Here is a 27,479-nt window from a genome sequence, read left to right on the forward strand (position 1 = left end):
AGAGGCGACACCATCCCCCGGCTCTCCAGAGCAGCACTGTGAGCGATTTTGATTAACTCCCACTGAAAGCCGGCGCTGGCAATGTGATGGGAATTGATGCTAATCCTGTCTCATCCACTGCTTGAGAAGATAGCTGCGTCCGTCCTCCGAGAGGTGCCCGCAGAGGCTCATCACGCACTTGAAAATTAATTATCAGCCCTGTAGAACGATGCACGACCCTGCTATTATAATCAGCAGGGTCACATCCCTTTTGCGGCCCTAATCTACTGCGAGTTTGGTGGAGATTTATTGTCTCCATGTCAGGAATGAGCCTCAGCTTTCTGCTCCGCGTTGCCCCCTCTGTGCACCAGCCTAATTCCCATCTGCAAAAAGCGGCTGGAGCCTGGGGCAAGGTGCCCGACCAACAGCCCTGGGGACATCTGCTTATCTGCAGCGGCTCAGCTTTGGCACCGGAGCCGGCTTCTCCTACTGCGCCGGGCTGACGCTGGTCGCTGCAAGCCAGAGGGACATTTGGGAGGAAAATCTAGCCTCCACAGCCTGTGTTATGACAGCGGGTTGTATTTTACTTGCTGGGACCTGCGTGGGATTTGAGGTACCTGCTAGGATGCTGAGGAGCTGGGAAGGGATGAGTCCTGGGTCCTGCGTATCCCCTGGGCGCAACAGCCTCTGCGGGGCAGCAGGACGGTGCCGGGGCTGGCAGTGGGGCTGGGACATGCCCACAGGCTTAGGTCCCCCGGACAGTCTATTACACCCTTTTTTTAATAGGTAATTATCTTGACAAGATAGAGTGGCTTGTCTGCGCCTTGAGAGATGAGTGTGGGGAAAGGCCCGAAGTTGAGGGAGAAGATTAATAGCTCTTGTCAATAATGTGGAAGAAAGGATAACATGACGGGTTTCGCATGAGTAATCTCCACACAGTCCAAAAGCATTTTTATAACTTTGAAGGATGGGCTATAAATTCACCTCCTTGATATCATCTTTTCTTGTTGGTCAGTTCGCTATCAATTTGGTTTAGCGTCTTGTCAGTGGCACGTTTCGCTCTCTGTCCCGGTGCAGGGACCTCCGGGTGCGTGGCTCTCGGGGCCGTCCCCGCTCGGCGGACATTTGCTCCGCATCCAGCGCTGGCTTTGTCCCACCTTCCTGCAGCGGGGAAGAAGGGGATCAGAAACCACTCCTTGCCTGTGCCTTTTCTGTCCCCATCTGCAAAGGCTCTGTGCCCTGGTCCCCTGCAGTCACCGTAAATCCCCACCTTGCATCAGGGAGCATCCGTGCATGGTGGAGCCCGAATTAATTCTGGACACCCTCGGATGGCTTTCTGGGATGCCTCTGCCTCTCTGGAGGATGGAGGCTGTGCCTTCAGCTCCCTGAGGAACCTTCCTTCCCTTTCGCTGTTGCTGAAGGAGCTGTGGCCTGGCAGGGTGCCCGGCCATTCCGCAGAGGCAATGATGGAGGTGCAGAGGCCGTGGCTCTCTGACGTGGCGTCACCCCATGGGAGATGCTTTCTTAGCTGTAATTAACAGCATGCTACATTAATCGGCGTCTTTTGCTAAATGATTAACATGTTTCTAGTCCCATTAAGGGCAGTTATGACAGAAGAGGCAGGCAGCTGTCACCGGTAATTACCAGATCTTTGCAGGATCCTGCAAGCCGGGATGGCCAGGGAGGCTGCAAAGGGCTGCGGGGTCAGCGGGGTGGGAGGGTGGCAGGGGGTGACGAGGGGAGCAGGGTGACAGGAGGCTTTGGAAATGAAATGATAGAGACTGAGCCGGTGGGATCTCCTGGCAAGATGAAGGAGGTCAGCCCGCAGGGGTGGGGATGGGACGTCACGCACAACCCAACCTGCATCCCGCTGGGGGACCTGGGAGTACGGGGATGTCCCATGGCTCTGGGACGTGACATCCCAAGGGCTCTTGGCAGCGCAGCTGGGTGCCAGCACCCACGTTTTCAGCACTACTTTACAGGGAGGTTGGTTGGGTATTTCCCCAGTGAATGCGTTTCTTGGCTGCAGGGCCCAGCTCACGTACCCCAAACCTTCCCGCTGTGCTGCTCAGAGGGGCTGGGACCCACAGCGTCCCCCCCGGCTGTCCCTCCTGACCCCTCCAGACAAGGGACACACAGGTGATGGGAGGATTCTCAGCTGGCAGAGAGGCTCGAGCCCTAAGCCCTGGCAGTGCAGACTCAGCCGATGCCTTGGGCTGGCACTGCGACATACAGCTGCAATGTGGGTTTTCATTTGGGAGGGTTTTGTTTGTTTTGGTTTTTCGTTTGAGATGCATTTCTGCCCTGCTGCTCCTTCCTGGGGCATGCCTAGGTAGCATAAGCTTTCTGCTGGGAAAGAGGTGCCCCGGCTAGCTGATGGGTTTGTGGTTTTGGGAATGGGGTTGGAGTTTCCAGCTGCTTCAGTCCAGAGTGAGCTTGTTTGCAAGGGTTTGGCTGCAGCAGAAATGTCCCTGTGGGGGATTGCAGGGAGATGGCAGCCCTGCTTTACGTGTACCTGCAGACCGAGAGCGGATCGGCCAGGACTCCTCGTACGAGCAGGAGGGCAAGGTTCAGTTTGTCATCGATGCCGTCTATGCCATGGGCCACGCTCTGCACAACATGCACAAGAACCTGTGCCCTGGCAAGGTAGGGGTGTGCCCCAGGATGGACCCGGTGGACGGCGTGGAGCTGCTCAAGTACATCCGCAACGTCAACTTCTCAGGTCTGTCCGTCCCCGGGGCGGTGGGGAGGAACGGCCCCATGGGGCTGGGTGTCTCGGTTTGTCCCCCATTATGGGTCACACAGCAGCACCCACAATTTATTCACGTTACCATTTGGCACCCACCGCACTGCAAATGCTGGCAGCAAAGATGGGGTGCTTTTGCAGCAGATGAGGAGGTCTGAGCTTCCACATCTCCTGGGAGCCTTTGGAGAGTAACCCAGCAACAATCCTGCCCTCACTCTGCCATCCTGCCTGCCTGGCCTCTCCTCTCGCCCGCTCCCCCCTGCCGCCTCCTCGCATCACGGCTGGCAGAGGTCCCACTGAATCACACTGCCGTGTCCTTGTCTGTCTTCAGAGCTCCTCTGGAAATGCATCTTTTCCTCTGCTCTATCTCCTTAATAAACATTTTCTGTCTTTTCCTCCTTATTACTTCTATTTATCTCCACTCTGTGATCTCCTCTGCAGTGTCTCTTTTATTTATTTTTCCCTCTTGCTTGATTTTTCTCTTCCTTCCTTTCATTAGTATTTATCTGCACAGTTCACCTGATTTAACGTTAAAGCTGCTTTTCCCCCCTTTCTTAAAAGAAGCAGTAAACCAGCTGGTGTAACAGTGCTTGGTGCCTGGCATCACTCAGTGAGCTCTGGCTCCTGGGGGGATCAGTGGGTCAATACCACAAGGTCCCTGCACCAGCTTAGGTTTGGGGTTGGTTTTCTTTTCCCCATTTGTTTCCTCCATGCTGTGCCCATGCTGGCATCGTCCTGGCAGCTTGCGGCACTTCCAGCAGTGAGAAACCCCACGCCAAGGGGGAAGGATCAAACCAGAGCCCCCTTTGACACCATCAGCCAGGGCACCCTGTGCTGCTGGGTGCTGTGGGTGCTGAGCCCTCCCTCTCTTGCAGGCATTGCTGGGACTCCCGTGACGTTCAATGAGAACGGAGATGCGCCGGGGCGTTACGACATCTACCAATATCAGATCAGGAACTCCACTCCTGAGTACAAAGTCATCGGGCAATGGACCGACCACCTCCACCTAAAAGTAAGGCTGGGGGCTGGCTGGTGCCTGCGGTGTGGCTGTGCACAGTCCGTGCCAAGGGGAAGGTCCTGCAGATTTCTCCTGCACCCATTGAGGCCACGTAGGGTGTAGCAAACCGGGCTGGGAGCCAGGGAGCCCATGGGTGCAAAGTTAGGCAGCTAAACTTGGGGGCGGTCAGAGGGGAGGGTGTCCCCCAAGTACACACTTGTACATGGTTCAGCCATGGTGACCCACCATCCATGTGTGTGGCCGTATCCCACGGGCTCTGGGCATCCGACTTTGCAGCTCTGGTAAGGGAAGGAGAAGCCAGAACAGAGCAGAGGGGGTTTTCCCAGGGAAGGAGGGACTTTGGTTTGGGTTTCTGGTGTTGAATCTTCCCGAAAAGCCAATGGAGAGCTTCACCGCCTCCCTGTCCCCATCCTGGGTTGGGCTGGGGTCCTTCATGGGATGTTCTGATGGGGCGAGGGACCAGATCTGGGCAACGCTGCTGTGAGCAGCAGCAGGGCATCACCCCGTGCCCCAGGGATGCTTGACAGATGCCCAACTCGAGCGTCAGTGGGGCTGGTGCCATCTCGCCCCACAGGTGGAGAGCATGCTGTGGCCAGGGGGTGGGAGCCAGCTCCCCAGCTCCATCTGCAGCCTGCCCTGCAAGCCGGGCGAGAGGAAGAAGTTGGTGAAGGGCATTCCCTGCTGCTGGCACTGCGAGCGCTGCGATGGCTACCAGTACCAGCTGGACGAGTTCCACTGCAAGCGGTGCCACTTCAATGAGCGGCCCAACGAGAACCACACCAGCTGCACCCCCATCCCCATCATCAAGCTGGAGTGGAGCTCGCCCTGGGCCGTGGTGCCCGTCTTCATCGCCATCGTGGGCATCATCGCCACCCTCTTTGTGGTGGTCACCTTCGTGCGCTACAACGATACGCCCATCGTCAAGGCGTCGGGGCGGGAGCTGAGCTATGTCCTGCTGACGGGCATCTTCCTCTGCTACGCCACCACCTTCCTCATGATCGCCGAGCCCGACCTGAGCACGTGTTCCTTGCGACGCATCTTCCTCGGGCTCGGCATGAGCATCAGCTACGCCGCCCTGCTCACCAAGACCAACCGCATCTACCGCATCTTCGAGCAGGGCAAGAAGTCGGTGAGTGCCCCCCGGTTCATCAGCCCCGCTTCCCAGCTGGTCATCACCTTCAGCCTCATCTCGCTGCAGCTCGTGGGCGTCTGCATCTGGTTCATCGTGGACCCGTCCCACTCTATCATTGACTACGAGGACCAGCGGACTACAAACCCCCACTTTGCCCGGGGCATCCTCAAATGTGATATTTCGGACCTCTCCCTCATCTGTTTGCTTGGGTACAGCATGCTTCTCATGGTCACCTGCACTGTGTATGCTATTAAGACCCGCGGGGTCCCGGAGACCTTTAACGAAGCCAAACCCATCGGGTTCACCATGTACACTACTTGCATTGTGTGGTTAGCCTTCATCCCTATATTTTTTGGGACGTCACAGTCGGCGGAAAAGGTAAGGGAGGAGGGGAGAGGTCTGGCTGATGGTCCTGTGGGCTGCAAGGAAGGGGGCTGAGAGAAGCTGAAATGTCCTAAGCAAGGAGGGGTGCTTCTCTGCAGTTCTGCCAGCTTGGGAATCGTGGTGGGAAGAGTTGGTTTGCAAACCTCTTGTGCTACTGGGGAGCAGAGACTTCCCTGTTTCATTTTCTCCCTTTCCCTCTGGTTTTCTGTGCCCTGTTGGCCCCGCTGCCCCTCTCTGGACTGGGTAGCAGTGGGCAGCACAGGCTGCGTGGGCTGCAGGAGGATGAGTCCCCAGGGCAGATCCAGGTCTCCGCTGCCCACACAGCACCTTTTCCTGGTGCTGAGTCAGTGATGGAGGCTGAAGAGATGGAGCTGCCCTTTGAAATCCCCAAGAGCTGGAAGCAGCAGAGGGCAAGGGCAAAGGAGAGGGAGCAGAGCAAGCCCTCAGCCCATCCCCTCCCTTGCCAGGGCGCGTGGCAGCTTGCAGCTTCTCACTTGATTACCGTTTCACTGTGATTTTAATTAACACCTGTGTGTTTGGCAACACGGCACCGACGACAATTTGCTCGGCTGGGCTGCGGCGGGCAGGGTGGCACAGAGCTGCAGGGGGAGCAGAACGGCTCTGTCTCACTGAGGAGTTTGTGGAGCGAGCATCCCCTGCGACTCTGAATGTGACTTTGCACACAGTGTAGATGAGGCCAGGCCAGATAATCCCAGAGATGGATTTGTGCTGTGAAACAACCTGTCTGTCCGTCTGCCTCCCCGTCCTCGGCTCCTGGAGGGTGGTCCCAGTGCAGGTACCCACAGGACCGAGGCCAGCCCAGATGAAGCTCTGTGCTCCAGTGAGAGGGAGCGAGAACAAAGAAGAAAAAAATCTCATGAATGAGACCCAAATCCCCTTTGCCTGCCAGCCAAAACAAGAATCACATTTATGTTAAATGCAAACAGTTCACGCCTGCCAGCCTGGCGCTGCCTGTGACAAATAAATCTCAGTGTTGCTATTCCCTGGAAATCCCTGGGGTGACCCACCACCCAGATTCCTTCTCTGGACCCTTCATGACTGGGATAATTTCCCCCGAGTGTCCCCACCACGATGCTGAGCTGCTGACGCTACGGCTTTTGGAAACACCTATTGCAAAAGGGCCAGGGGTGGTTTGCTGAGACATCTTTTGCTGTGGACACCAGTTTCAGACGTGTCCTGGAGAGCTGTCTCTGCACAGAGCATCAAACCCCGGAGCTCAAGGAGGCCGAGACTGCACAGGCACCTTTCACCTTGGCTCAACCAAAAAGTCTCTACCAAGCTAGCCCGTGCTGGCTGGAAGTGTGAAGGAGAATTAAAGGAAATAAATGGAGCCTTTTCCAGCATTTCCATTTTGATGAGATGGCAGGGGAGATACTAACAAGAAAGCAGGTTTTTTAAGAAATTATTGCAAAACAAAAGCTCCCTTAAAGCCTCCTTAATGTGCTCGGCATACTGTGGGTAATAAAGATGGAAATGATAATGATTGTAGATTATGCGCAAGGTTGCTCACCTCTTCACTGCAGCTTGTCATGGGATAATTTAGGGCTGCCGAAAGCTGGCTGTCAAGCAGCAATTCGACAATAGGCTGTGCCTCACTTCGGGGGCTTGTAATGTGCAGGGCTTCTCTGTTATTAGGCTGCTAACAAGCTGATTAGAGGCGGAAAAAGTGATGTTCCCAACTCCCCTTGGACGCAGCTCTCTTTCTCAAAGTCTGCTGCTGCCACGGCGTCCGCTGAGCAATCCCAGGAGGGGTTTGTGGTGTTTCAGCTTGGCGCTCGGCCGTGCCGCTGCGGGATGTGAGCTCTGAGCGTCTCCAGGCTGTGGCTGAAGGGCGACAGATGCGCTTAAAGGGGCAGCCAGAGGAATTGGGTGCTCGGTACTGCCTCGATGCTTTTAGCTGCTGGTTTGCAGTCTTGGGGAGAAAAAGATCAGAAAGGTGTCGTTACACAGCCTGCACAGAAGATCTGGCTCTGATCACATCCTTGGGATGAAAACTGGGTGGTATTGGCATTGGCATCACCCCATGGTGGTGCTGGTGCTGCCTGGGATGCTCAGCTGGGCATCCCCAGGCCACCGCGGGGAGGGATCCCCTCACTTTTGCCCTGTTGCTGCTGGGATTAAGGCCCCGTTGGGCTCTGCGGAGGGTCAGCACACCTGGGAAAAGAAAAGCCAGGAGCATTGGCTGGGCCGTTGTTCTCCCCATAGAGCACAGCTGGAGTTTTGCTCGAGTCCTGAGGATGCCATGGGGCAGACCCACACCTCCAAACGCTGGCTGGCACCTCTGCCCCGACCCCATCTGAGCCTGTGGCCAAGGCTGCCTCATGGTCTGGAGGAGTTGGATAAAAATCTCCATTTTATTTTATTTTGCTTTACCTCGTGCCTACAACTTTGCATGGAGGTGGCATATTATCATAACAAGTCCCCGAAGCCTTTTCTCAAAAGAACCTCTTATCCCTGCCGATCCCAGCGGATTACAGAAATAGCAATAACAGAGGATCTAAAGAAAGAGACAATTTCCTGCGCTGATAAGGCGGCAGCTGAACAGCGGTGTCATTGTCTGGTTCTCTGTTTATCACATTTGCTTTCAGCGAGGGAAAAGAGGGAGAGAGGAAGGAAGGAGAAGGACTGTCCAGTGGTTTGTTTAGCAGTGCCGGATGAGGCTTGAGCGGGTTTTCCCTTCCCCAGCACCCGTGGTGGTACAAAATCTCTTGCAGCTGGCTCAGGCCTGGATTTAGAGTCAGAGGGTTGCCAATTAATGGGAGAGATTTGCTTTGGGACAAACATAAGCTCTGCAGGGCTGTGCCTTGAGCCTGGGCTGCTCCCCTGGGGCAGGACGGGCTGATCCAGCCCTGGGGCAAAGGCTGAGCACGGCACTGGGCTTGGGGACTTGCACTGGGTCATTTAGGGTTGCTGTGGTCCCTCGACGCAGCGTCATCGTCCTGAGTCAGAGACAGGCTGTGTTCTTTGATCCTATCCACGAAGCAGCAAATGTTGCCGAGCCAGGAGCTGTAACTTCTTTGATAACTGCAGCGCACACCTCAAAGGGCTCTGGAGAAAGATCAAGTGTTGTTAACAGAGGGGCAAAGTGGGGTCCTGGGTTGGAAACCAATTAAGAGAGTAGGAACCAAAATCGTGAGAAATGGTCATTTTTTGATGTGGCAAAAGGTTAACTGTGCTGTGCTTTATGGCGGTGTTTAGACTCCAGGCTAAAAATATTTCTGAGCTGAAAAGGGGCTTGCTGCGGCACAGTGCAAAGCTGCTGAGGTTAGTGCGGGCTGCAAAAAATGGGGCTGTTTCTGGCAAATGCATCATTAGGGTGAAGGTAGCCACAGTGGCCCTGTGAGACCCCAAAAGTGCTGCAGGGGTTTGAGGAGGGCTAAGAGACGGGGGGAGCCTGGAGCTGGTGCCACCCGGGGTCTTGGTGGAGTGGGGTCCCTGGCAGCACGGGGGGATGGAGCCCTGACCCAGGCGTGTAGGAAGAAGCATGCGTGGAGACGTCTTGTCTGAGCTTGAGCTCAGCTGCTCTTTCCCGAAACGCCTCCGAGTCCCGAGGCACGGGTGGGAGTCGCTGCAGAGGCAGGAAATATGGAAATTGCTGTATTGCAAAAAGTGAGGCTCCTCCGAAAGGCATCTGCTGAGGAGCAGGAGGGCGGGCAGGCGGGGGAGCCGGGGAGGTGAAGGGCTGCTGAGCCTCAGCCGTGCCCCACGGGTTGTCACGCTGGTGCCAAGCACAGTTGTGCCGGTCCCTGGGACAACGGTTGGGGTGCCCAGAGTTGGCATCCCAGTGCTGCCCTCATTCCTGAGAAGTCCAGGACATCTGCGGCAAAGTCTGGAGAGTTTCAGCGGAAAAAAAAGAAAAGAAAAAAAAAAAAAGAAAAAAAAGAAAAAAAAAAGAGCAGATATTCTGGCACAGAGATATGTTTTGACTTTCCTTGATGAAATGACATTTTTATTTCCAAAAACTGCCTAGATTGACTCTGCGTGCATATAGAGAGAAGGTGGAACAAACAAACCAGCGCATGTGACAGCAAGAGGTTTTATTCTGGGGACAAACAAAACTTTTCTGTTGACTCAGAACAAGCTTTGTTGCTTTTTTTCTTTCGAGTTGAGTTGGAACACTTTGGGTCCATGTGTTTGTTTTCTTTGCACGGTCACAGCTGGGACATGCAGGTCCTGCGGTGGGATGACAGGCCTGGCTGGGAGCTGTTGCCTCCTGCCAGTGCTCACTCGTGGGATGGAGCTGCCTCTGTGTATCTTCTCCCCAGGGAGCCCTGTAGAGCCTCTGTGCTCAGCTTCTGTCCTCAGTCACCTTTTTGCTCTATTGACTCTGGAAAATGAACCCACAGGTTAAGTGTGTGCAGCTGGGGAGGTGGGGACCCCTTGCCCTCGCTGATGCTGCGGTTCCTGGGCTCCCCCTGGTTCCTCCAGGTCCTGCCACCTTGCACGGCACCAAATCCCACGCGTGAAAAAACTACAGAAGAAACCCCGGACACCACTCTGTGACTGAGCCATGGGATAAAGTTCAGAAACTGCCTTAAGCCTCTTCCTAAAACCTTGTTAGCAACCTGCAAAACAGCCCCGGCATCTGAGCACATCTGGAAAAGAAAAAAAGGTGCGCACAAAGGCACCCGAAGACCCAGAGCCCTCTCCCTGTTCAGCCCAGAGAGACCCAGTATGTGAGCTATGCTGGGATAGAGGAGAGGACGCTGGAGAGGATGGAGCCCTGTGTCGGGAGCAGGGATGCTGACGGAGCAGGGATGCTCACAGAGGGGCTTGCCCGCCCGGCCTCCTGTGTTGCTCGGGGGTGAGAGGTGGGGATGGGCGGAGGGAGGGGGTCTCTCTTGCCTCCCATTGCCGCCTGCTTCAGATGCCCCCGGCTTGTGAGGAGCCTGCCAAATGCTTTCCATAGAAAAATGGATTATTCTACAGTCAGATTAATGGGCTTTCATTTTGCAAAACATCTGTCACTGTTAGTCCTGGACAGTGAGCGTGAAATTAGTTTTGACTGCAGAAAGGCAACGTCGGTGTGTAATATGTGACTTACATGACAACGGCCCAGGGAGCCGGCTGGGGAATGGGAATTACCTGTTGAAGGCAGCTGGGGGTGCCCTGGGCCGGTCCCTGGGAGTGGGTGTCCTTGCTGTGCCCATCACCGCAGCATCGGAGCTCTCGCCCTGCGGCTGGTGGAGTGTGCTGCGAGTGTTAGGGAGGAGAGAGGGAGGGTGAAGAGGGCACAGGGCTCCGTCTCTGGTGATGTTTTTGAGTTGGGGTGCTGGCAGGTTGCTGCCGGAGCATGCATGAGTGCTGGGAGGGCTTGGCACAGAGAGGCTGTGCCAGGGCCCCGAAATGCGGGTCAGGGCGCCGGCACAGCCTCCCCATGTTTGCAGGTGGGGAAACACCAGCAAAAGTGAGCCAGAGACCTCTCTGGGTGCACCTTGGCCCATGCAACAAGTTGAGTCTGATGTTTAAGATCCAATACTGTCAACATTTCCAACCCTGGCTCCCCATCCCTTCATTTATTTAACCCCAATGTTCCCATGTTCCCGTTTCCTCTCTTCCTTTCCCAGCTGACCCTTTCCAGCCCCTACAGAGCCGTGGTGGGTCTCAGCTCGTGCCCTTGTGTCTTGCAGATGTACATCCAGACCACGACGCTCACCATCTCGGTGAGTCTGAGTGCCTCGGTGTCCCTGGGCATGCTCTACATGCCCAAGGTGTACATCATCCTCTTCCACCCGGAGCAGAACGTCCCCAAGCGCAAGCGGAGCCTCAAGGCGGTGGTGACGGCAGCCACCATGTCCAACAAGTTCTCTCAGAAGGGAGGTTTCCGCCCCAATGGAGAGGCTAAATCGGAGCTCTGCGAAAATCTGGAAACACAAGGTAAAGTGGCTCCCTGTGGGGCTGGGGAGCTGGTCCTGCCGGGGACTGACGTGGTGCTGGGAAGCCCAAAGCCCTGGCTTGCTGGTGGGCCATAGCCATGCTGTCCTCCATGGGTGCAAACAATGCTGGCAGCTCTGCTCCTTGGCAAAGGGACATCTCAGCTCCCTCCTGCCCCATGGCTTGGCCTGCCATCTCCCAAGAGCGAGGGCAGCGTGGGAAGGGATGCATCCCACGGGCTGGGGGCCACTCTGCTCCCCGCCATGCCCAAAGTCACCCCGAGGAGGGAGGTGTGCTCCAGTTATCTGCACTCCAGCCGGGGCACTTGCAGGGATTCCTGGCTCTCGGCGAGGGGACAGCATCATCTCCTGTCTGTGGGCAGGGGAGATTCCCCCTTTGTTAATTTATTCCCACCCAAGAAATGCTGTTTTCCATTACTGCAGCTACGTTGCTGAGACAGGACATGTCCTGCCTCCCTCTGATCAAGATTGCTCCTGGTACTCCCATCCCTCCATAGGCCTGTTTGTGTTATCCCATGGGAAATGCTGCTGGGTGGGTAGCAGGGGAAATAATGCTGGAGACACGGTCATGCTGCTGCTGGGTGAGATGCCGGCTGGGGCACATGGAAATCTGCTTGAATACCTCGAGAAGGACCCTAATGTCAGCCCACCCTGGGTGCCCGGAGCTGCTCCTGGGAAGGCTCTGGTGTGGCTGACGGGAAAGGGTGTTCGGTGTCTGCCTGTGGGCTGTTTCCGAGGGCCAGGCTGGAGCTAAGGCTGACACAGGGACAGAGCCACCGGTCTCCCCTGGGAAGAGAGGCTGGGGGCTCAGGAAACCCTGGGAAGGTGGGTGCATGCCTGTTCTGCATTTGGGTTTCCAAAACCAGAGCCTTGCAGGAGGAAGAAGTGGTTGGAGCCAATGCTGCTGGGGTCCTTTGAGAAGGGAAGTCCCATTTGGGCTAATCTGAAGAAAAACCTCACAGAAATACAAATGTTCCTCATGTACCAGCAGAGTTTCTGGGTTCCAGCGTCAGTGGGATGGAGACCAAGCAGCATTTCCATGGAAAGCTGTGATTGTCTTTGTAATCCCACGCTTGCTCTCTTTCCAGCCTCAGCTATTTAATGTCCCTTGGCATCTCTGTATAACCTCCATATCCACATCGCTCTGTGTAATGGCTCTTGCTGGCAGTAGCTCTGTAGGTGATGTCTCTCCGTAGGCAGTCTCTCTGCATAATCAACTCTTTCATCTACCTACCTGCGTTGTGAAGGGCAGCTACACGGTCAGAACCCCCTCGCCACCTGTGCTAGAAGTGGCTTTTGTCAGCCACTATCGCAGATCTGTGTGGTCTGCAATCCTACCCCAAAGTGGCAGTGGGTAGGGGTCCCTCTGTTGCCCCCATTTTGTCTGTGCAAGAGATGGTTCATGCAAGGCTGGGGCTATCTGTGGGCTCCCCATGGTAAGGGCTCACTGGGAACATGCCAGCCCTGGGCTGGGGAGCCACCTGGTGCCGGACTCCCCATGGCATCAGTGTCACAGGCTGTGACGCTGTGCATGTGTGACCTTGTCTCCCTCCAGCCACACACGGCTCTTGGCCGGGGCTCTGCTGGCACAAAGGGCCAGTACCCCCTTTGTAGCAGGGCTTGGAGATCTGGATGCAGCAAGCACCTCATCCGGGACCCAAACCCAAACATTCCCATATGCTCTTCGTTGTGCTGAGCATCCTTCTCTCCGACGGGACTCACAGCAGGAGCCTCTGAGGATCATACGTGCTAGGAGCGGGGAGGCTCCGTCTGCTGCGTCTCCAGCTCCGATGTGTCTTGCATGGGGAATACGGGAGCTCGGTGTGAACGGGGCTGGCGGCACGCTCCCAAGGTGTGCCAAGGTGGGGAGGAGGGCACGGCATCAGTGCTGGGGGCAGGAGGCACGGTGGGGTTGTCAGCGCAGGACCAAGGGGGCCGTTTTTCACTCTGTCACTGGCGGGTCACGTATCCTTAAATAAACAACAGAATAAATAATTCACAGGGCTTTGATATGGGCAGATTGGCTATGAAAACATTGCAGCTAACAAATAGCTCTGTCAGCTCTAATTTCTTATGGCCTATCTAATTGTTATCTGGGAATACCAGTCTGAAATCTGCAGCAAGGTTCATTTGTCAGCAAGGCACCGAGACAGAGGGAGAGCTGCTGGGCATCCCCTCTGCGTGGTGCCGGTCTCTGCAGAGGACACGTTTGTGCTGCTTGTGGTGTCTCGGGCTTTGCTCTGTGTCCCAGTGCTTGGGAGGACTTGTCGTTGGCTGGAGGGTGTCCGTGTGTTTGCTGAGCCCCATGGTACCTGGGGACCTCATGGTGGGATCTGTGCAGAGCATCGTGCCTGGCCGAAGCGCTGAGACAAGCCAGGGTATAGCAAACTGCGGCTTCCACTTCTCCCTGAGCTGTGGCTGCTGCTAAAAGCAAGTGGCGTGCTGCAGCCTCTGAGCCCAAAGGCAGCGGTGCAGCCCTGCAGGGAGCGGGAGGATTTATTGCTATCTGGCATTTTCCTGGCGCTGGTCCTTGCTGCAGCTCCCCCGGTGTCAGTTTGGGACATGTGGTGGCTTTGTAGCCATCGCTGCCTCCTCTCCTCGTGTGTTCAACCCCGTCCCGAGGGCTGGGGAAGCTGGAAGGTGACAGCAGGTTGGCGTACGTGCCCTGCTCCTCCAGCACCCGAGCACGGGCACGGGGATCCTCAGCTGAGGTATGCAGCCAGGCTGGTTGGCTTTGTGCCACCCGCTGCCGGTGCTGGCAGTGCCCTGCTGCTCAGCTCCCAGCTGCCATGGAGCGGCGTGCAGGGGTGCAGGCTGCCCAGCTTGGACCCCAAATCGTGCTCTTGCAGGGCTGGGGAAAGCTGAGCTTTTGGGAATGCGGAGCACCTGCGGGCTTGCCTGTAACAGGTTGCTGAGGGAAGTGAATGGGAGCCTGAGAGCACATTCCCTGTAGCTCATGTCATGTCCTGGGGTCTCTCTTCGGGATGAACTGTCTTTAGAGAGCCCCCAAGGGCTGCTGTGGGCTCAGCCCCTCTGCCACGGCTCAGTGTCCTTGCAGGGAACGATCCCGAGTGCCGGTGCTGGCCGGATCCATGACCAAACCCCATGTCACGTCCCTGCCAGCATCTCCTGGCATGACGGTCAGGTCAGGGTGACGGGAGGGGAGCCAGAAAGGGAGGGTGGACCTCATTAATGATACATGTGAAGTCTGTCTCTCTTTCCAGCACTGGCTACCAAACAGACCTACGTCAGCTACAGCAACCACGCGATTTAGCTCCAGCGATCGCAACTGCCTGGCGTAGAGGGAGGCTGTGGATGCCACGACGCGGGAGGGAGCTGAGTCGCATCGCTCGTCGGAGGACACTGGAGGGGGAGCCGGACGGGATGGGGAGGTGGCAGCGGGGGGACACACACGCTCCTGGTGGGGCCGCTGGGCAGAGCTCCTGGGGAAGATGGTGATCAACAGCAGCAAAAAAAAAAAAAAAAAGAAACAATAAAAATAAACCACCGACCAACTGACCACCGTGACAATGCATGCCTCCCCACGGAGGAACAGGAACAGTTGAGCAGGGGGGACATGGTGCGGGGAAGAGGTGACGGACTTTGGGGTTTTTTTTCTGTATCTTGGCAAAAAAAAAAAAAGAGACCCAACATTTTCCCTTTTCTGGAATTTGTGAGATTGTTCGTGGTTGTGCAGAACCTTCTGTTTTTCTTTTCTTTTAATCCTCCATTTTCTTTTGTTCCTGTCTTCCTCCGTCCCTCTTCACTCTTTCTCCCATACCCTACCAAATTCTATATGTTGCAAAAAGGAAAAATAAATAAAAATACATAAAATTTAAATAAAAAACAGACAACAAAATAAAATAAAATAAAACCTAGACTGTGTTCAAAGTGCTGATTTCTATAGGTGGTTAATTAATGTATGTGATGACCATATGGATTGAAATATGTCTGCTTTATGTACTGACCAGTCAAAAATCAAAAACACACAAAAAAAACAAAGTTCAGTGCCTGGATGTTTATGAACTATTCGATGACTGTGTAGAGCATGATCATTTTTATACGAGGAGATTTCTAATAAAAGACCATGGTTTTGCACTCAGCGTTTGCTGTCTCTTGGTGACTGTTCGTTCCAGGCTCCAGGAGGTGACTTGATTTTGGCTGACGGGGAAGGTCTTGGGTGGCCAAGCGCTCCAGGACAGCATGGGGCTTGGTGTCCTTCCTCTCCAGGCCATCTTGCTGCAAACAGGGTCCTCGTGAAAGGGGATGGGACGGGGAGAGGAGAGCTCAGCATCACCCTGGCACAGCGCATTGAGGCGCACGCTGTAGTCTGCGCTGCACCAGCGCTCAGGGGTTGGGGCAGGAGCTGGGGCAGAAAGGGCTAATTCCTCCTCATTTGTTTTTCCCCCAAGCGTGGGCTGAGGCTGGAGGGGTGGAGCAGAGAGGATTTTCCAGGGCTTCCCCCCCGTGCAGAGGCAGGGCCAGCTCCACCCTCCCCATCAGGACCAACCTGGGCTAATTAGGGAGTTGCCAGCTAACAAGAGCAGCTCTGCCCTTCCTGGCTTCAGCCTTCTTGGGATAGCACAGTCTGGTGTGCAAGGTATGTGGCTGTTCAAAGAGTCTTGGCTTTGCCTGTTTTGGGGAGGTTTGGTGGGTTTGCTGATGGTGTCTCTGCCCCTGTGCTCTTGGAAAGACCCTTGGAAAGGGGGTGGCTGTGCTTGTTTCCTGCTGGGTAAGGAGAGGGTGATCCAAGCTTGTCTGTCTTCTGGAGAGCAGATGGGAGGTGGGGAAAGGAGGCAGAGAAAGGTGCTGCTGCCCGTCCCAGAGAGGTGAGCCGCCTCCTGCTTTGGGGCAGGTTGTTGCTTTAGGTGCCCAGCAAAAGCGCTGGAGCTGGTGCCAGTGTCCTGACCTTGCAGAGGCAACGAGTGTGCTGGGACGTCTCCCCATCCCTTTGCATGTGTTCCTCCTGGCCTGGAGGTGCCCGTATATTCCCTTTTCTGAGCCTGAGTGAAGTTACCCCTGTGTTTTGCATGTTTCTAGACCTATTTGTGTATTAATCGCAGCTCTGCTCTCGCTCCAGCGAGTTGCCCAGGCTGTATGCCCTGGGGAAGGGAGGCCTTGGTGCCGCTCCGAGCACCGCAGGGAACTTCAGCCATTGATCAGTGCCAGAAGGGAAATGCGACTGTTCCCTGCCAGCACGGAGAGGACAGAGTATGGCTTGAAGGCAGGAGTTAAAAAAAAGAAAAAAGAAGTGTAATGAAAAGCTTGAAACTTTGATAAGATCATACTTGTCAAGAGAGCTTCTCAGGAGAAAAAAAAACCTGCTTCGTTCCCACCGCATCCATCGCTGTCGGATCAGATGTGAAATGCTGCCTGGTTCAGAAGGCTCCCAGAAAACCTGAGCTGATGTCTCTGGTGCTGTTTCTAGCTCTAAGATACTGCTCTACTGTTTTTACAAGCAGCTTTCCACCCCGAATTCTGCCTGATAATGACTGGAAAGGCTGATGGTCCCTTAATTACAGCATCCCCCTCCCTTCCCTTGCAGTATCTGTGAGGAGGGATGCTCTGAGTCCTCCAGAGAGGCTGTGGCTGGGGACTGACCGTGCTGCCAGCCAGCAGATCTTCCAGGCTCATCTGTCCTCTGATGGTCTGGGGAGTTCTGCAGGGCATGGTGCAGACACCGGAGCTGGACAGGGTGTGGGAAAGAAGAGACCTGTGCTAGCAACGTGGTCTACCTGGGTTGATGCTTTCTACCCAGGCAGGATGCAGAGAGCTGTGCTGATCTAACTGCTCTGCTTCAGTAGCTGAACGAGCTGGTTTTTTGCACATGCAAGTACTTCTTCAAGGTGTTACTCTGTGTCTGTCTTGTTCTCAAACATTTCTGCCTTCAAACTGCTTCCCTAGAAATGCAGCTAGCCCTGGAGTGTGTCCTGCCAGCCGCTCAGGCTGTGCTGCTGTGGGATGTTATAGCCGAAAGGTGTGCAGAAATGAGAGTTGTGCTACCGCTGTTGGCAGCCAGCAATGCACAGCAGCTCCAAAAGCTGTTGCTTTGGATGGTGGGGTCTGGGCTTCAGTGGCTGGGATGGCACATCTCAAAGGGGTGCTTTTGATGCTTGCTTGGTGCTCGGGGAAGAAGTCACTTGGCTAAACTTCGAACGTGGTTTCAGATAGATTCATGTTCCCCTCCTGCATCAGACCCTATTTCAACACAATAGCTACCCCGATTTCTTGATGGATCTGGTGGAGTATTAAATCAAAAGAGTCCTCATGTGGGTACTTATTTTGGTGTAAGTGTGCTTTACAGTGATTCAGTCTTATTCCTCATAGTCTTTAGCTTAAATGGTATAAAGATGTTCTTAAACAGATATGCAAAATATTTGCACAAATCTAACCTCACTGGTCTCAAACCAGAATTTTAATTGGCCCAATTTTTTATCAGCTGAAACCTACATGTACTGGCACTGTTACTGTGTGCTGCTAAATAGACCTGTATCCCTCCCAGTGCTGGGTGAGTTTCAGCAGCAGATGCAGTGACCTCCCAACATGGCTGGTTAATTTTATACGGCATTTCATGATACAGTGCTGTTTAATTCTAGACACTTATTTGATTATAAAAGCTAATTAAAAGGGAGCAGTCTATAAGCAATTGAGATGGATGTAGAGTGATGTGGATCTAGGCAGGCTCTGGTGCTGATATTTGCAGAGAAGTGATAGCTGCTGCTGGGGCAGTTTTGGGAGCTAGCTGGTGTCTATTAGGATTGGGTTTCTGCTTTGCTTAGTATTTTTGAGAGCAGTTTTGCTGCCTGTGGCTGAGCAGAAGAAAAGCAGAGTAGATACTGATTCCTAGATACTAGATTCCTAGTTTTCGGTACTTCGTGTGTTGTTTTTTTTTTTTTAAATAAGGTGCCTGTGCTGAAATCTGTGCTGTTGTTTCTCCTCCTTGCCTCCCTTACAGCTTAAAAGCACTTGTCTGATTTTCCCCTTATTTCTGTGAAGAGTTGTTGAATTTAAATAGCAATAATTGCCTGAGTTCCCTGAGTGGTTGACCTGCACATTTTTTGCTTTTTCTGGGAATCTGACAAGTGGGGGGAGAAACCCGGGCTGGTGCCATCTCCCTCCATCACCTGCTCGTATCTGCCCCCTCCTCGAACTTTCTGTTGGCCTTGGCTGCCATTCCCAATCCCCAGCTCTTCTCTTAAGCTCCTTTCTCCAGGGACAAGTGGGAACTTTTGGGGTCCTGCCACCCTTTCCACGGCACAGCTGGGGGCTGGAGTAGGAAGCTGTGCGTAGGCTCACATCCCCAGCCCTGCATGGAGCAGCAGCAGTGCAGAACCTGTCATTAACTCTCTTCTGTGAGAGGCAAATTACAGACTTTAGTGGCACAATTAGGCCAACTCAATGGGAAACGGAAAACCAAAATAATTTCTCTGTGAATTTCTCCGTCTGCCCACCACCTTGTCCCTTGCTCTTCCATAGCACTGACTTGGGAAAAATCACTCCCCTGCCACCCAGGTCTGGAGACCTCCTGTTGAAGCCATGGCGAAGCTCCTTAGTAAGCAAATCTGGAGGAAGGGGATGGAAAGAGCAGGGCTGGAGTAGAAGGTGGCTTGTTCCTTGCTCCAAGACAGGTCTCCATCCAGGTCCTCTTCCACAGGGTGAGCCACGGAGTCCCATTTTGGTCCCAGGAGAGCTGAGTGCTGCTCAGAGCAAGGTGCAACTTGCATTTAGAGCAGAAGGCAGCAAAGCCTGTGACAGATGTTGTGGTTCATTACGCAGTGGGGGACCAGCTTTGCAGCAAGCAAGTTGAGCTAATTTCTAAGCTACAAAGCGTTTCTCCCACCAAGACCCGCTGCGAGCCAAAACCTTTGGCCTGGAGCATCAGGCCCTTGTTGGGCCACTGGGAGCTTTGAAGATGCAAATGGAGACCATGAACTTAATTTTCCCGGGCTGTGGGAAGCCAGCAAGGAGGATGGAGAGCTGTGATGAGCACGTCGGTGCTGCTGAGAAGATGGGTGATGCCTCTGAGTGGTCTCAGGGGGACAGTGGGTGCCCCAGAGGGAGGTGGAAGAACCCCAGCCCTGCAGTTGGGGAAGGACTAGTGGCAGAGTGGAGCTGGACATGCCGACTGCCTGGTTTCTCCTCGGCGAAGCGGTCCCTGCGGCTGGAGACCACAGCCATGGATGGAGGCGTGTGCGTGGCATGTATGCGAGGGTCTCTCCCCGGTGCCAATGTTCTCCTGTATGGCCAAGCGAGTCAATGGCAGATTGTGTTGAAATCTCACTTCAGCGGCGAAAGCTGCAATTAGCATTTAATGAAGCTTCTTGCTTTTATTTTTAGGTAACCTCTGATTCCCTGACTGTGTAATTTAGTCCTCCATTGCTTGGAGATAATTAAAGTATGTCACTATAATTTGCTTTTTTTAAAAGCCTGTAATTATGTTTTTATTGAGAATAAAAAGGGGGGGGGGGGGGATGAAAACAATGTTAGGGGAGGAGAAGGCTTTGGATGGGCAAGGGGGATTTCTTGCAGCCTGAAGGCTTAGGAGATCTTTCCAGGATGCTGGTAGACTGGAGACAGAGGAAGGGCTCCTTCTGTATTAGCGTGGGTAATAGCAAGGTGCAGTGTTTCAAGTGGAGGTGTGAGAGCTTTGGGTGTCCACAAGCCCTGATCGTGCCTGCATGTGTTTTAGCTGCAGCAAAACCGTGGTGTGTGTGTGTGGGCTGCATGAAGTACCAACGCTGCTTCCTCTGCTGCCTTGTTGTGGTCTTCGGCACCGTTGTCCTTCCAGTACCCTGGGAGAGGGGGGCTGCCCTGCTCCATCTGCACCCCAACCTGCAGGGCAGCTGAAGTGGGGACAGCCCAGGATGGGCTTAGCCTGGAGCAGAGCAGCTGAGGTCTCATCCCTCCAGCCTCCCACTCCCAAGACCACCCTGCCAAGCCTAGCAAACATCTGCGCACACACCGGGTCTTCATGTTTCAATTGCAGGCATCTGCTCTCTGTGACAAAACATGCTTTGCTGATGCAGGGCTACATAGCTCCCTATATGTCTTCCCTGCACAATAACAAATTAATGGGGAGGAATTAAATGTATCTTCCCAGGCCTGGCAGGACTGCGCAGCCTTTGGGGGATGCTCCTTGCAGCTTGGGCTGTATTTGCATCTGTAAATGCTGCTGCTGGATGTCAAACAACCTATGTCCCTCCAAATCCCCCCAGCGCTGTCTAATGCTGAATGTGCCAGCTAGAGCATCCTGACTTGCTCCAGCCTGTGTAATGCTGCGCATGGCCCTGGGCCAAGCGTTGTTCCCAGGCAGCCCAGCGAAGCTGCTTCCCTGCAAACTGGTCTGAAATAAGAGTGTGGCCATCACAGGAGGAACTGCTCACCTACAATTCACAGCCTGGAAATTGGCTGTTGGAGGGAAGTTGAATAACGAATAAATTCAAGATAATTGATTGGCCTGTGGCCAGTTCACAGCCAGAGAGCGCTGAAATGAGTTGGATTGTTGGCTTTTTCTTTAAGTTATTCTCGCTCAAATTTTTGAGCACTAAGAGGTTACATTTAGTTTAGAATATATTTAATTCATTAAAACGTTGATCTTCTCTGCTGCAGAGTTCAGATCTGATCCCAGGCTTTATTCCTTATCTAAATGCAAAGGTTTCTTGCCAGAAATATAAAGCAGAAAAAAACCTTGGTGCTTAGGAAAAGTGACGTGATGAAAGGAGCATGGTGCTGGACTACGTTCCAGTTCTGGGAACCTGCTGCAACTTGAGCTGACATCCTCACTGGCACGTGCCCAGTTTTCTTCTTGCCCATACTGGGATGCAGTCTTTCGGGGCTCTTGCCCAGTCCCACAGTTCTCGACATGTCCTGGATGCTGCAAGCGGCAACCCGGGGTCCCTGCAGCCAGCCCTAGTGCAGGGTACATGTATGCTGGGATGCTGTGACACTTGGTGCAATCGCCTGCAAAAATTCTGTCTGGAGCTGTCTGCTTGTTATGGAGCTGGGGCCAAAGTGAGTCACAAAGGTCTCTTTGATAGAGCAGCATCAGGTCAGGGATTTATGTTCAAGTGTGTCCTCAGGCTGTGTATCTGCCCCCAAAATACCTGCTCTCCTGGTGTCTGAATCAAATGGCACCGTGAGTAGGATCAGTCCCCTGCTATGCTTGCAGCACGTTTGCGTTCCTCCTTACTATGCAGAAATCCCCCTCCTGAGCCAGGTGTCACACCACCTTCCTTGCAGAGCCTTTGTTATCTGCTGAGGATAACAAAAGGAAGGAACAGCACTTAAAACCCAATAAAACCCACACACCATCATCAGCTTTTGTACTGGTTGCTATGGGAACCCCATACATGCACCGGAAACGCTGGAGTATGCAAATGAGCTTCTTAATTAGTTCTCCTCAGTCTTTCATGCTCCTGGTGCAGCAATTTGATCATTAGATGAACATGCCACGTAATTATCTGCAGCTTAACCAAACACAAGCTGGGGTGACCTTTGGGGAGGGCAGGGTGTCTTGGGAGCGGGCTGGCGGCAGAGGGAAGATAGCGGCCAGCGGCTGCACGGAGCTGGGAGTCTTCTCTAGCAGCTTTCGTACTGGCAGGAGCTGTCGGCATTGTTTCTGTTGCCTTTGGAGAGGAGCAGCGAGCAAGGGTCCATCTGCGTCTCCAGACTGCCCCAGCCTTCCTGGAGAGGGCTGTCCAGATGCTGGGGTCTCAGCAGCGTGGTCGCATGTGCAGCAGGCTGAGCTTGCGTGGTTAGCTTGAGCAGAAGGACCGAGCACCTTGTCTCGCTGTGGAGCGGAGGGCTGGCTGGAAAACCCAAGCCCTGCGCCCCTCTGAGCCGTGGGGCAGGTTGCAGTGTCAGCCCGGCTCTGCTGGCCTCGTGGATTGGGGTTGGACTTGTTGCCTCCAGCCCAGCGTGCCGGTTTTGCAGAGCCAGATGCCAGCCGGGTGCATGTGTGAGCTCTTGCTGTAAATGCTATGAGTTTTTCACCAAACAAGCTTCATTAATCGTCTAATAACCGGATTAATTAAGGACACTGAAAGTAAACAGCAAGAATGTAATTTGCCTCTGATTGCCATGTAATTGCAGGAGTATGGTCCTATTTGCATATGCAGAAAGTGTTGTTGACAGAGGCACTGGGACCAAGAACAACAATTTATGGAGGGCAAATGTGCCCTTGGGGTGTCCAGACCCCTTCAGCCATACTCTTTGCTGCCTTTGGTGCTGCCTGCATGTGTTTTTCTCTGTGATTCTCTGACTTTTTCCCAATTAGCCAACTCTCCTGCTATTTGTGGAGCTTTCCGAGCTATTTGCTTAGGCAAACATTGATGCTCCAAATAGACTGGCAGATCGGCTTGGGAACGCTTTCCTGTGTCCTGCAAGACAGCAGAAATAGCTGAGAAGAAACCTCTCTTTCTCTCAGGGCTGTCCTGCTAAGGGTTAGGACCAGTTCTGCCTTTGACCCTGCTTACTTGGGACTTGGGATTTTGGTCATGCTTGGAAGAACTTGCCCTTGCAAGCCCCAGAGAGCTTCCAGTGCCCCGAGAGGAGACAGAGACCAAGAGGTGAATTGGGGGCATGCAGAGAGGAAAGCAGATGCTGTGTGGATTGGAGGCAGAGCCAGGGACTAAATACCAGAGTCTGAGTCCCACACCATCTTGCATCTCTCACGTCCTCCACCCCTCGTCAGCTGGTCTTTTTTTCCAGCACTTCTCTCTTTCCCTGTAAACGGAGACATCTGGATGGTGACTAATCTTCCAACTCTCTTCTCTGCCTCTCGTTAGCCCTGGGTGAGCTTTCTCCTTGCATTTGACCTTGTCAACACTAGATCTGGGCTGCTTGAGGAACGGGAGCACGTGGTGCTCTGCAGAGATGACTACACACTCCCTCCACGCACACACGCACGTGCCCAAAGGGGAGAATTCGGAGAACTAATTCCATCTTAGAGAGCCCCAGGGTCATATTTTTCTCTCTCCCTGACAGACATGATTGGTGGAAATCTAGAACGTGGAGGGACGTGACCTTTCAGGAACACGCCAGAACATCTATGGCAGCCATGATTTCTAAGTGTATCCCTTTTATTTTTTTCTCACGGCAGTGATGAGGTCTGTATGCTGCAGCTATTTCGGCCTGTTCTTCACATGTAGATGGACTTGGATTAAATCAGTGTGCGTTGTTTGTTTGAGACAGGCACCTGCTGCTCACTCGTGTGTCTTCATACTCAAGCAGGATAAGAAGTGGCAAATACAATCCTCTGAGCAATTGTTTTAGAAGAGAGCTTGCTCGCAGAATGGATGGGGGCTGGTTTGCCAGCAGAATGCTGGCGACAAATATCTGTGAAGGAAAATGGGGACTTGGGACCCCCCTGCCTGTCTGTGGGCATCTTTCCCATCAACCATTTGTTTCCTTGCAGCGTCTGAAGGTTTTGGGCCAGTTTCCCATGGCTTTAAGTGCCATACCTGTCCCGAGCAGCTGCCAAACTCCATTCATCACAGACAGTGTTTTGTTTTCCTCTTCTGGAAACTTGAAACGTTTAGAAAGAAATCAAGTTTTCCCTTGAAATTCAGTGGGGAGAGGGGTGGAAGGAAGGTAGCCTTCTGTTTATTTTGCACTGCCTTTCTGTAAGCTGCTCTAAACAAGCTGTCATCATATCTCCAGTGAAGCAGTTGAGCAGGCTCCCCAGGTGTCTGCATTTGGTTCCTTGCCATGCAAGGTCCTGTTAGAGGTGGTGTTTGTTTCTGGTTAGCCATGGACTCCCTTTGAGCTTGAAGAGCAAGACAGGGAAATAGCAACAATTGTTGCTATTTTGAACTTCTAAAATCTCTATTTCCTGTGGCAAACAACATCCTAGAGCAGCTGGAGGCTGCATCCCACTAGTGTTTCACAGTGAAATTTTCAAAGAGATAAACAAGGGAAGCAATCATCCCCTCCTGAATATCAAGGGGATGTGAGTGGTGATGCCTGCCGTGCCTTTGAGACCTCTCCTGTTGTGTCGGCATGCTTTCTTCAGGAATTGAGGCCAACGTGAGGGCTCTGCCACTGCTGTTGCCTGCTTTAAGCTGTATCTGAATGACTTCAGACCTTCCCTACAACAACCTGGACTTACTTCTGGAGCAGTATCACTGCCTCTGTCTAGGGTAAGACAGTGCTTCTCAGTTTTGAGAGCAAGCCTTTGCTCCCTCTGCATGTTGGCTCCTGAAGATCAAGTATTTGGTTGGTCTTGAAACTTGTGAACATGAGTCATTAAGGCTTAACGTTGTTCTTGCACATGTGTCTTTCCCCCACCACTGTCCCTCCCTTCCTTGTGCATTGGAGTAGGTGTGAGGGACCTGCAAGAACTTGACCTTGAATAAATGTTGGTGAACCCAAAAGCATGGACATGTAGGCCGATTGCCGTGTCCTGGCTTGAGTGATCTTTGGCTTTGAGGATACCGAGATTCTGATTTGATTCACATGTGACCTTGGCGTAAGCAATTAATCTTTCCCTGATCTCACTCTTTGAAATCCCTCTCTTTCCAAGTGGGCTCTGTCTTCTGGTGCTGTTTTTCAAGGCTGATGGGGAAGCTGCCTCCGGTCTGACTGTCAGTGCTGCTACTTTTCCATTATCTTTCAGATGCCTTGTGTTTTTTGGGGAAAAAAAAAAATCCAGACCCTGCTTTGTGATTTTCCTCTTCTCTGTAATTAGATGTAGCAGTGATCAAAATATGTTGCATTGCACTGTAAGCTTCTCCAGGCAGATGTTTCATCACCGGAGGAGAGATGACTTCATCCTTTATATTTGGGGAAAATTAAAAGAGAGGAAAAAAGAAAAAGGCGAAGGAGAATGTTGGATTTCCTGTTGTGTGAATACATCTCACTAGGCTTCAGGGGAGGGACGTGTGGGAGAAGAACCAGGGCCAGGAGAGAAAGGGAGGACAGATTTTTTTTTTTACCCTGCTGGCATTCAGATCTTGAGAAATGCACCCCTTGGTACTTATTTGATGCAAAAACTGGGGATGGTGGTTGTGACCCACCTTGCTGCTTCCCTGCAGCCTCTCTTGGAGAAGGGTTTTTAGCACAAGGCAGGATATTAGCTCTGCATTTTGACTTTCTGGGGTGCACAGAGCCCCTCAGCTGCTGCCACACCTCTACAGCTCTTATATACAAGCTTTCAGAGCAGCTGGGGAGGTTGCAAAGGTGGCATTTGCCCCACCGCTGGAAACATTCAAGGTCAGATTGGATGGGGCTCTGAGCAACCTGATCTAGTTGAAGATGTCCCTACTCATTGCAGGGGGTTGGACCAAATGACCTTGAAAGGTCCCTTCCAACCCAAACTATTCGATGATAAAGTCCACTTTCTGTCCTTCGGCATCTGGAACTCTTTGGTGCATGGTGCTTTGTACTGATGGTAAGAATGGATTAATTCCCTGAATATGAGCAGCAGAGGAAGGTGGGCCAGAGGAAAAGATGTGAAAAGGCCTGTAATGGGCCCTTTGTTTGGGGATGCCCAGCACCAAATACCACCAGCTTTGGCGCAGAGACTTGGTTTTGGCTGCGGGGAGGGTGAGCATGCAGGGGAAAAATGTCTCCCATGCTGGGAACACAAAACACAATTTCTCAAGCTCAGCTCAATAAGAGAGCCATGAAAAGTAAAAATGACAGCAGTTCTGCAGTCAATATAATGCGGCTGCAGGTTAAATAAATAATGTTTGAATGATAATAATTGCAAAATGATACTATTTCATCCGTCACAAACATGTGGTTAAGCTCTCATTAGGTGAGACTATGAGCTTTGCAGGAAGCACAGACTCTTTGAAAGCAGGTCTCTTTGGATTACACCACTACAGAAATTCCTGGACTGCTGTAGCAAGCGTTCAATAATGCCTGTGAGTAGGTTTGCTCATGGGATTGAGAGGACAATCAGAAAGGCCGGCACCCCGATTTATTTATTTGAGTTCTGCTTTTTTTAGGTTCTCAGGGCTTCTGAAAAGTTGCATTTATAATTAATGAACTATATCCTAGTTCTTGAGCTGTGTAGAAAAAAAAAAAAGGTATATATTTTTAAGTGTTTTTTACATATAAAGTTTTTTACATATAGATATGTGTATACAGGCATATCCAGCCACATCTAGTGTAGTTTTGTCTGAACTTCAAGTTCTAGCAAAAAAGCTGCTCTGTCCTGTCCCACCACCTTCCTCCATCGCCACATCTTGGTCCCTGTGAAGCCATCCTGGAGCACACTGTCTGTGCCCCCCAGGAATGGTGCTCAGCCCTGAATTGGGGAAACTGGTGTGCTCAGCACCTCACCAGACAGGGCTGATTTCAGACTTGGCTGCAATATTGATCCTCACTTAACATAGTAATGAGAATCTGCTTCCCTAATCAGCGAGGGAAAAAATCTTATTTTCCAGCTGCTAGAAGGAAATGAGCTTTGTTGAATCGTGTTGGATGTGGGGTGGTACAGAGGTGGGTGATGCTGGCTTGCCTTCGCTTTGGTCTTCTTGGTGTGGACAGCAGCCTGTTGTGATTGCTTGGGTCATGTGTCCTTCTCATCTTGGCTTCTCTCCTACACCCTGATGTTTGGGGAAAGCCTCCATCTTGCTCATCCTGAAGCCTGGCTTGGGTTTTTATGATGAACCCCATCATCACCAATCACCCCATCATGACCCCATCTACACCAATGCATGCAGTGTGGGAAACAAACAGGAGGAGCTGGAAGCCGTTGTGCAGCAGGAAAACTATGATATAGTTGCCATCACAGAAACATGGTGGGATGACTCGCACAACTGGAGTGCTGCAATGGATGGCTATAAACTCTTCAGAAGGGCTAGGCAAGGAATGAGAGGTGGTGGGGTAGCCCTGTATGTTAGGGAGTGTTTTGATTGCCTAGAGCTTAATGATGGTGACGATAGGATTGAGTGCTTATGGGTAAGAATCAGGGGGAAGGCCAACATGGCAGATACCATGGTGGGATTTTGTTATAGACCACCCAACCAGGATGAAGAGGCAGATGAAATATTTTGTAAGCAGCTAGGAGAAGTTTCATGATTGCTAGCCCTTGTTCTCATGGGGGACTTCAACTTAGCAGATGTCTGTTGGAAATACAATACAGCGGAGAGGAAACAGTCTAGGAGGTTTCTGGAGTGTGTGGAAGATAACTTCCTGACACAACCGGTGAGTGAGCCAACTAGGGAAGGCGCCTTGCTGGATCTGTTGTTTGTGAAGAGAGAAGTACTTGTGGGTGATGTGATGGTTAGAGGCTGTCTTGGGCATAGCAATCGCAAAATGATAGAGTTTTCGATTCTTGGAGAAGTAAGGACGGGG

At 52.7% G+C, this 27,479-nt stretch overlaps 1 protein-coding gene across 2 annotated transcripts in view; it reads left to right on the plus strand.

Annotated features, from left to right (window-relative positions):
* The window catches only part of GRM4 (glutamate metabotropic receptor 4), a 52,217-nt gene extending 36,940 nt beyond the window's left edge, over positions 1-15,277 (plus strand). For both annotated transcript variants that reach the window (XM_052815293.1, XM_052815294.1), the window contains exons 7-11: positions 2,501-2,701; positions 3,601-3,737; positions 4,318-5,253; positions 10,911-11,157; positions 14,399-15,277. In XM_052815293.1, coding sequence (XP_052671253.1) covers positions 2,501-2,701; positions 3,601-3,737; positions 4,318-5,253; positions 10,911-11,157; positions 14,399-14,448 — 1,571 coding nt within the window. In that variant the 3' untranslated portion in view covers positions 14,449-15,277. The remainder of the gene's footprint in view (positions 1-2,500; positions 2,702-3,600; positions 3,738-4,317; positions 5,254-10,910; positions 11,158-14,398) is intronic.
* Positions 15,278-27,479: the final 12,202 nt, after the last annotated feature.

The sequence above is a fragment of the Harpia harpyja genome, chromosome 19 (assembly GCF_026419915.1).
Source record: "Harpia harpyja isolate bHarHar1 chromosome 19, bHarHar1 primary haplotype, whole genome shotgun sequence".
Classification (NCBI taxonomy): Eukaryota; Metazoa; Chordata; class Aves; order Accipitriformes; family Accipitridae; genus Harpia; species Harpia harpyja.